The 10,558-nt window shown below is 38.9% G+C and overlaps 1 protein-coding gene across 2 annotated transcripts in view; it reads right to left on the bottom strand.

Moving 5' to 3' along the window:
- The window catches only part of LOC141434272 (synaptic vesicle glycoprotein 2B-like), a 48,755-nt gene that overhangs the window by 24,973 nt on the left and 13,224 nt on the right, over positions 1 to 10,558 (bottom strand). Inside the window, exons 3-5 of one of the 2 annotated variants that reach the window (XM_074096666.1) lie at positions 7,734 to 7,895; positions 3,288 to 3,455; positions 2,191 to 2,307 (exon numbers count right to left, since the gene is read on the bottom strand). The exons of the other annotated variant lie outside the window; for it this stretch is intronic. Coding sequence (XP_073952767.1) covers positions 2,191 to 2,307; positions 3,288 to 3,455; positions 7,734 to 7,895 — 447 coding nt within the window. The remainder of the gene's footprint in view (positions 1 to 2,190; positions 2,308 to 3,287; positions 3,456 to 7,733; positions 7,896 to 10,558) is intronic. 2 annotated transcript variants of the gene reach the window in all.

Here is a 10,558-nt window from a genome sequence, read left to right as displayed (position 1 = left end):
TAAAACTGTTCTGCGGTTAGTCAGAAATCAAATAACTAGGTAGTTTGCCGTGAACGATCGACATAATAATTCTTGAATCAGGATATACGATACATCCTATTATTATTGTATGTATAAAAAAAATTCCACTCAAGCACATTATTGATAATACAATTCAATTATGCTTCAGCCAGGAGACGTTCAACACTCGGTTAACAATCCAAATATTTTAGTCCTGGCTTAAGCATTTGGGAACAATTTTGCTTCGACTAAACATTGAAGATCTGTGTGTTACAGTATGACTCTATTTTGATAATTGTTGATATTAAGAATACATACAATCAGCAAGTCAGAAATGAGGAAATACTTAGAAGAAAAAAAGCTTAAGCGGATATAGCAATGGCAAATCATATAGCACGGCGAACAATTGACTCATCATCATCATCATGTCAGCCGAAAGACGTCCACTGCTGGACATAGGCTCCCCCCAAGGCTCTCCACTCAGACCGGTTGTGCTTTCCGCATACACGCGATCCCGCGACCTTAACCAGGTCGTCGCTCCATCTTGTTGGAGGCCTACTGAACAGCTCGTCTCCCGGTCCGCGGACGCCATTCGAGAACCTTCTGATCCCATCGACCATCAGTCCTACGAGCAATATGCTCCGCCCACTGCCGCTCAGTTTCACAATTCTTCGGGCTATGTCGGTAACCTTAGTTCTACTGCGGATATCATCATTTCTGATGAACAGATTTTTTTTTTTATTCGACTGGATGGCAAACGAGCAAGTGGTCTCCTGAGGTAAGATCACGACCGCCCATAGACAACTGCAACACCAGGGTATTGCAGATGGCGTTGCCAACCTAGAGGCCTAAGATGGAATACCTCAAGTGCCAGTTATTTCACCGGCTGTCTTACTCTCCACGCCGAAACACAACAGTGCAAGCACTGGCTGCTTCACGGCAGGATTAGCGAGCAGATGGTGGTAGCAATCCGGGCGGACCTTGCACAAGGTCCTACCACCTGCATGACTGTTAGAGCCGAAAAGTTCTCGAACGCGATCGATCGGAATGAACGCAGTGTAGAACGTCTACCAAGATGATCGGATAACCTGGATGAACTGCCAGCTCACGGTGGATGCAGAACTGGAGGTCTATGGGGGAGGCCTACAGCTAATATGATAGGTGCGCACCTTAAAACTCCCAAAAAAATCCATATAAATATCGAACCTGCTCACCAAATTTCAAATATGACCTGTAGAGAACAACAGATAGCTGGATATAAGATTCTTTTAGCGAAAGGCTCGGTTGGTCAATTACACGTTATATATGATATAACAATACCCGGGATTATATAAGTACGAGTACGAGTATGTATTTAAATAATCATCGCAAATATTTAAAACGAATCACAAAATATAACTACTTAATGTTGGTTTTTTGAGTCTGAAAATTGTGTGGGTTCATTCTGTTTTGAATGTATAACAATAATGCTCATTTGGTAAATGCGTTTTTTTTCCATGCTTTACCCAAAATGTCGCCAATAAATGTTTTCTTAAAGTAAGTCTTCAAGGTATCCAGAAACTTTTAAACTCGAATTGCGAGTTGCAAAAGTCAATGTAATTTGGTCAAATGACAGAGCCAATTTAGCCGCCACTAAAGCGTAGGATTCTGCCAATTGTATAATAGTTTAATGATTTGTACTAATCCGACAGTGTAATCAATTGCCATTTAGTACATAAAGTCTAATAGAATTAACTAAGCATTCGCCGAGCAAATTTTCTCAAATGCAGTGTTTATGATGCAGTGAAAAACGAACAAAAGGCTTACACCGCTCGCATAATAGCAAATGCTTCAACTTCATTGCGTGTGCAGGCAGGGAACAGTTAACTGAATGTATAGCAAATGTTTCGGAGGCGCAATGAACAAAGAAAATGTTTGCCACGTCACCGATCACGTATCATCATGGTCATGGCCCGGATAATCAAAATATTATTTATAGAACACATTTCCGAAAAGGAACTTGAAAAAAAGTTGGCGAGGATTTCTTATGCGAGAACTTGCAAGTTTCACTATAGCTTGCCGTATTTGTTTTGATCAACTGAATTCATTGTCCCTCAATAGTCTGCGATGTAATGCAACTTGTATGCAAGTTCTGGAATGGTCAAAATGGGGCTTTATTTCTTTTTTTAGAGCATCAAGTAGGGTAGTTACCTGGTAAGATGAGCCATGCGCCTACAAAGCTCATGCCCACGACGGTGAGGTAAGCTTGCCGTCTCTTTTCTCCCACTAGGTCTGACAAGTAGGTGAAAGTGAGCGTCGAGGGACCGCCTGGAGAAAGAAGGTAGGTAAATATATATATATGTATGTCGGCGGCCGATCGTAAAATCTGCCAGATCACGAAATTCCTAGGCATATCGTGAAATGGTGCCATTTCATGATATTATTATGCCTAAAAGTTCGCCAGGCACATCATGTGCCTGAGAAACAATACGGCAGATTAATTAGAGCAACGCATTCGTCGATATTCCTAGCTCTATACCGGGCACATCGTGATATGCTGAAAGAAAGAAAAATTTAGGTACGATGAGCGAAGCGAGGAGTGGTTAATAGTAAGAGTTGAACCGATATGGCGGCGTTTCATGATATTTATTTATTTCAATAAATTTACTCAGCATTACAGTATTTTATATGCCCAGGAATTTCATGATCTGCCTAAACGTCACTAGGCAAATCGTTGAACGGTGAGTTTTGAACGATATGGCGGATGTCCCTTACCTAATTCATGAAATGCCTAGGAATTTCCTGATCTGGCGGATTTTACGATCGGCCGCCGACATGTATTATTTGTCTATAGACAGAAGAGTATATTAATCTTAACAAGGTGTATTTAAATTAATTTGAGACATTGCTAATGACCGTTGGCCGTATTGTGTAACGCCCGGATGCTCACGATCTCAATTCACATTTCTTTCTATCCTCGTCCTACAGCTTATGCGTATGATAGAAAGAAGTGATGAAAGCGATTGTGACTCCAAGTGTGCGATAGACAATAATTGGTTGCGGTTTATTTGTAACAATATCTAGTGACTCCTTTGAAGATCAACTAAGAACGGAAACATTTATCAACCACAAACCCGAATAACATACAATGAATCTACGACTACTAATTTCCTCATCTTGTAGCCAGACTGACAGATTCAATAGCTATTTAACTACGAAATGGAAATTATGCTTTAGAATCCCGAATTTCCCATTTCGAAGCTAGCTGCCAAATCTTTCTTCAAGGTGAGACTAAAGGTTAAACTCACCTATAAGAAAACCATTGATGACTCTGGCAACCAAGAGCAACCGGAAGTCAGTCACCATGCTCTGAGCGACGGTCAGGAGTGAATCGCCGATGAGCGTCACCATCAAAGTCTTCCGACGGCCGAAAACATCGCCAATTATTCCCCAGAAGAATGCACTGGCTACTCCACCTGAAACAAAAATATCAGCTTTTACACACGACTTCGCTGTTAGAAAGAAAGAAAAAAAGATGTTGAAGGATGTAACAATTGACAGCGTGTTAGTAAAACATTGTATTGTAAAACTCATCGCTGTACATAAAACACATGAAAGTAATAGACAACAAGAGGATTAAGATGTCTAAAGGCGAACTTATAATTTCCAGTTAATTATTGAAGATGGTCAGGATATCAGGAAGAAGAGAGAGATTACAGTTAAAAGATAAATGTACCGAAATTTTCAAATTAATCCAAATGAATTAAAATTACACCCACGTATTTTAAAAGCAATTAGAAATGTTTTGATAAATTTTGTCAGGCTTATTTCGCTGGCAGTCTTCTAACTAGACGCAAACAACGATTTATATAAAACTAATAATTTTCATTAACATCTCCTTATGGAGATTATTTTTGATTCTGATGGTTTAGTGAACGTTTTTAATTGATTTTTTATGTTGCAATAAATAATTTCTGTCTTTTTTTTACTTATAAATATTGAAGAGTGCCGCATGTGCTTTGCCTCAATACAGCTGGCTAAGTAAAGACTCCGTTGTTACCATTCTTCATAGTTCTCATGTTCCCAGCAAGTATAGATTATGTCATTCTTCTCCAGAATCAATCATGTAGCATGATTGATATGACGCCGGTTGTCCATATAAGCAAGCACTAATTCAATTGTAGCAGGTTCTTTTTCGGTACTTTTAGCACTTAAGTGTAAATTTTATAGATATTCTGTGTAGTGTTTGGACAAGCAGGTCGGTGTTGCGTTTCCTAGTAAATGAGTATGACCTTTAGTTTTCTAATCTAAGACGGGAAAACAGCGTGGAATTTCGCATGTGTGTTTTTCTATTGATGTTGCTAGGGTAATATAATTTAGGGCTATTCATTTATAGACTTACTGAATTAGTGAGCTGCATCTTTGGCCTCATCTGTACTTACCATCAGGTGATACCGAGGATAATCGCTAGTCGTTTAAAAAAAATATAAAAATAAAACTGGGTGTTTAGTTTTTTAGTCATAAAAATGCTTGCTTTTTCATCACTTTTTCATAATAAGTTCTTGCAGTACAATTCCATCATCATAAAGAAGACGTCTTCTGTTGAACAGAGGCCTCCTTAGAATGTCACAATGAACGAAAACCGCCACTTGCATCCACTGGTCGCCCGTAAATGTAGTAAGTCCACCAGCCAACCTGCCAACGCTTCGTCTTCCGGTTCGTTGTTGCCAGTTGTGGACTGTCTCCTCAAGTGATAACCTGTTATTCGTGCAAAGTGGCTTGTATATTGCCACTTCAACCAGCATGTTCTTGGAGCTTTGTCGGTAACTTTAGTTCTTCGGGGAATTTCCGTTATACTTCTAATTCTTATTAATTAGTATCACCACGTCAACCGTGCAACCATTATGAATAAAATTATTCAAACTCATCTAATTACGATCTGTACAAAGAGAACGTTGATCTAATAATAATCTAGACAAGTTCAATCGCACTTCGCACCGATATACGAGTATGTCTGATATATTGATTCTGCTTTGACTGAATCAATAAACACAACTTGCAAACCCTTCGCTTTGGGTTTGCAGAAGTTGAGTTGATCTATCTCTACAAAGTTGCTAGTGGAGGCGTGGTTGTGACGTCATGTTTGATTAAATTCCTTTTGAAATATCTAGAAGACAGCCTACAGACGTCTTATGTTTATGTGTGGAGGGGTAGTTTATTTCTCTCTCTCTTTATCTCGGATTTTGGGAGGGGGTCAATATCTCGCAGTTAGTTGTTCCTACTATGCAAAAAGGAGTTTTCATCAACACCATCTCGAAGGATAGTGCTCCTCCACTAGATTAAAGCGGTGTTCCTTGTCCTATGCGTTCAAACTTTGAATTGAACTAGAGGCTGAAGGTTAGGTGTCTTTAAAAGGTGGTGTACCGCTTTTTGCAAAGCCGGCAAAGCATTATTAGTTCCAGTGGTACTTTAGATGTCCATGGACGGCGGTAATTACATAACAGGTGAAGTGAACCTCATGCCCATTTCTTTACTTTTACGTATAAAAAAGTCTTAGAATTAGGAACTATCCCTTACTTTGTATAATATGCATACAATTACGCCTCTTTCCCAACGAAGGGGTAGGGAGAGACTACTTAAATATATTTGTTTTCACCTGCTACGATCCTAACATACATCTTTCGCTTCCTTCATCTTAGTTTTTCCATAAATACTTGCCAGTTTCGGATACTTTTGACCAGAACTTTTTAATAAGAAACTACCTATTTTACTGTTTAATTTTATTTCCTTCGTTGCTTCAGGCAAAATAATTGTCTAAAATTGGCATCATTACAGGAGAAAGGATACAAGCATACCTCTTGTCTGAAACCTCTTACGTTGACCTTCGTATCCTCGATCAAATAAGTATGACACAGTAAACATGCCACAGTGTTAACAATGTTTACTTCCAATTAATAACTGTGCCGCGTCTCAACTTGACATACGAGTGTGTTTGACCATTTGTTTGCCTAGAACAGTAACTGTGTACCACGTAATACCATACCTGCGCTAATTCAACGTCTGTTTTTTGGGCAACTTCCTTTTGAAGAGTAATTTTACGTTTGCGAATATTAGTCTTACCTATTTGCAAATTTAAGTGTATCATTACTTGTTTTTATAAGTTACTGGCCCTGCGGTCGGCCAACTAGAACGAGCTTGTGACAAAGTAAGTAAAGTTATATGACTGAAATTTTAAAGTTATATTTCTTCATATAGGTATTCTATGGTAACGAAATTAATATTTATTTACTACACTATTTTTTTATTAGCCATTTTGATAAAATATAATTTATTTACACATATTCTATAAACTATAGATAGAAAGATACATTAGAAAGTAATAACAAATAAAAATAGAAGACTAATAAATTGATTAACTAAGAAAAAATGGTCAAGTCAGCCTGTCAGTCGGAGTGTGGTAGGGCAGCACCATCATCAAAGCCAAACAGCTTCGCTGCTGGCTTCCATTTGTGACGGGTGCCTCGAATGCACATGCTAGTCGCTCTAAATATGGAAGTTATTATACGAGCTCTCAGCCAGCCCAAGACGCAAGACAAAGATCGGTCCCAGCGAGATGAAAGTGCTTCCCCGAGGTGTTTCACAAAGGTGGCCATTTGTGGTGCAAAGACTCCATCCACGGAGGTGACAAGGGGTGTAAAAGTGGCATGACGCAGCTCACAGGCATTGGCATATTTGTTTTGCTTTTCAGATTCGGCAGGTAGGTATTCTATTATTTTCTTCCACTGTCGCTAAAGCGTAAACTCGTCGATATATGCTACCTTACGGCGCTCAAACTTGGTCATTAGCAGAAGCTCAAAAGTCCAGGCTCAAGGTTTGCCAACGGGCAATGGAGCGCAGTATTTTGGGTGTTCGTAGAACTGACCGCATCAGAATCACCGAAATGCGCTCCTAAACCCGTGTTGCCGATGTGGGTGCTAAGACCACTAAGCTGAAGTGGGACAGGGCTGGTCATGTCTGCCGCATGCACCCACAGCGATGGGCCCAAATCACTATCCATTGGGTTCCGTGGGATGGCCAGAGCTTAGCAGAGGCAGACCGAAGAGAAGATGGCGGGACTTAGACGCATATCAAATATAGTGGCAGGAACATGCTCTCGATAGGGACGAGTGGCGGAAAAATGGGGAGGCTTTTGCCCAACAGTGGGACACTTAAACAGCCTAAAAAAAATAAGTATTCTAACGAATCATGAGTCGGAAAAAATAATTAGTGAAAATTTTGTTCATTTAAGCTCCAAAATGGCGGCCAAAATATTTTAAGAAACTATAAGAATTCATACTTACGAGTACCTACTTCCCAGATTTTTCTTAGGCCTCTAGGTTGGCAACGCATCTGCAATACCCCTGGTGTTGCAGATGTTAATGGGCGGTGGTGATCTCTTACCCTCAGGAGACCTACTTGCTCGTTTGCCATCCAGTCAAATAAAAAATAATAATAAAAAAAACAATCTCAAACTTGACACAAATGTGAGTGTCAAACGAACTTCACGGTACAAGCGCCAACTAGCCTCACAGAGGGCCTACTCCGAAATTTGAAAATCGAAGTTCGTATCGTACCGTCTCTCTCACTCTCGTATCAAATAGTATAAGTGCCAGAGGGAGCGAACGACATGAACTTTTCGAATTTCATAGTAGCCCCGCAGAAACCCACATGAGAAATGCATAAGAAATTAATTTTTAGAGAAGTTAGAATCTTACCACACATAAACGCCATGTTGACTAGTCCGGACTGATAGGTGGAGAGCTGCAGTTCGCACTTGGCAGCTGGCAGCACGTAGGACATGAGACAGTTCTGCACGCCCGTCGTGAAGAAGGCCAATGCGCAGGCACTAAGGGCGGAGTAGCTGAACCGACCATAACCTGGAGAGATAACTAGTTATAACCGATATTCAAATAATAACAAATTTTATTTCGGTACAAAATAACAAAATACAATATTTAACTTAAAATTTCTACATTTAATAACGTAACTAACAAACCTAACTACATAATAAGTAAAACTTAAATATATAACTAAATATGCCTACCCTTCATTCTTTTGTATGTACATTATTGTACATATACCACAAAAACTAAAACAAATTACATAAAGAGTACCTCTTAGGCAAGGTCCCGAAGATGCTGGCAGCGTTTCCTCTTTCAATAGCTAGGTTAACTAAGATTGGTTTTTTGGAATCTTTTTGTATTTTTTATTTCAATTCCAAATTTTTACTTTAACGGTCACCCCGTAAAACCTAAATTGAAAATACAAACTGAAATATAGATGCACAGAAAAATAAGACCAACACAGGGATCTTCCCAGTGTTGGTCTTATTTTTCTGGTTTTTCTGTGCATCTATAGATCCCTGTGTTGGTCTTATTTTTCTGGTTTTTCTGTGCATCTATAGATCCCTGTGTTGGTCTTATTTTTCTGTTTTTTCTGTGCATCTATATTTCAGTTTGTATTTTCAATTTGTATTTTCAGCTAGGTTAATTCTTCGTCCGAGGAAGCTGCCAGCTCTTCGGTCTCCTGTGACGTCTACTAATCTTTTTGAAATTTCTTTAAAAAGTTTTAAAGCACTAGAACCCCACGGACCGGGTCTCGACACCGAATGGGACAAAGTCATATTCGGTGCCTAGACCCAAATTCAAATTAACAAACATCATCATCAGCCTATATAAGTTCCACTGCTGTGTAGTTCCCACGCGGGCCCAGTGCGGATTGGGAACTTCACACAAACCATTGAATTGCTTCGCAGGTTTGTGCGAATTCCTCGCGATGTTTTCCTTCGCCGTAAAGCTCGTGGTAAATTTCAAATTTAATTTCGCATGTGAATTTGGAAATAGGGCCATAGGTCAAACCACTAAGCCACCAAGGCTTAATTAACAATAGTAAGTTTTTATAAGCCCCGACGCCAAAAGAGAGGTGATATTAGTTTTGACTCCGATGCCTGTCTATCAGTCTGTCTGTCTATGGCATTGTATCTCTCAAACAGATGCATCGATTTCAATGTAGTTTTTCCGCGAAAGTGAGTTTCTTTGCGATTGTTCTTAAGTATGTTTGATAAAAATCGCTTCAACCGTTTTAGAAATACTAAGATTGATGAATGTAGAGGAAGCGAGAGTTGTATGCCAGAATCGTAGCAAGTGGAAGGATGTAGTCTCTGCCTACCCCGTTGGGAAAGAGGCGTGATTTTATGTATGTATGTATGTATAGAAATACTAAACTTTGAAATGGCTATACCTATCGGGGATTTTTTAATGTTTCTAATTTGGTTAGATAAGTTATTGATACATGCTTTTTTGGTGACTGTACAAACTTGCATTGTATCCAACCTTGTCGCCGCTACTTTCAAAAAACATTATATTATATCTTAATATTATTATGAAAATATAGATATACAGATAGTGTTTAGCGAAGAGAAAATTTAAATCGGTTGAAAATTAGATTTAGTGTTTTTTTTTAAATCTATATATCTGTCTCTTTCTCAAACGCTTTTCTCTATGCAGCAAGTACGGCGGTACTGGCGTGTGACGTCACATGCCAGTATGTCTTTCTGTCGAATCTTGAATTTCAAACCTGTATAACTTTGTTATTTGTAAAGGTAGCTTAAAAATTGATTTTCTATTCGATAACAGGCATTGTGTAGTTTTAATTTATAAAACATATACGAAATAGTCAAATACCGTATTACGCCAGCAAAATTAACCCTTCAAATAAAGTTAATGATCTTGAACACCTAAAATTCGTTTCGTATATTTCATACATAATATCTGCTCTGACCGGGAATCGAAGCCGCGGGACTTGCCGGGTCTACAATTAATTTTAATGCTACACTAATTTATCACTGTAGTCTCACTTTAAACTTAAGACACGTACTAACTCTGACATGTAAGTATTTTATAATGATTATGTAATTTAAAATTATAGCATCAGTTTTCAAATAAATTCATTCATCATCATCATCCCAGCCTATATACGTCCCACTGCTGGGCACAGGCCTCCTCTCAGAACAAGAGGGCTTGGGCTATAGTTCCCACGCGGGCCCAGTGCGGATTGGGAACTTCACACGCACCATTGAATTGCTGCGCATTTTGGTGCAGGTTTCCTCACGATGTTCTCCTTCACCGCAAAGCTCGTGGTAAACTTCAAATGTAATTCCGCACATGAATTTGGAAAAACTCAGAGGTGCGAGCCGGGGTTTGAACCCACGACCCTCTGTTTGAGAGACGATACGATTATTACTATTAATTTCCAATCAAGTATTTCATTGAATTAATAATTAGGATCATAGCATTTAAAATAATAGCAAATATTCATAAAAAAATATTGCTCTTGCGATTCTCAGTTCAGTTTCACAGAATATGCGAGAACATCCATCTTTTGCGGTTGGATTCTCGTAAATTGACCGTAATGTCAGTGGATTGTCAATAAAAAGTTTATGCCCTTTTCATTGTTCTTGTTGTTGCAAGTTACTTGCGTCGCAGAAAGACGTACCAGAATATCAATACGTCTAGTAGATAATTCAAGAAATCTTTTTTTT

Source organism: Choristoneura fumiferana, chromosome 13, assembly GCF_025370935.1.
Source record: "Choristoneura fumiferana chromosome 13, NRCan_CFum_1, whole genome shotgun sequence".
In the NCBI taxonomy this organism is placed as follows: Eukaryota; Metazoa; Arthropoda; class Insecta; order Lepidoptera; family Tortricidae; genus Choristoneura; species Choristoneura fumiferana.
The sequence above is the reverse complement of the archived record's forward strand: the minus strand, read 5'-3'. Positions and strand labels throughout refer to the sequence as shown.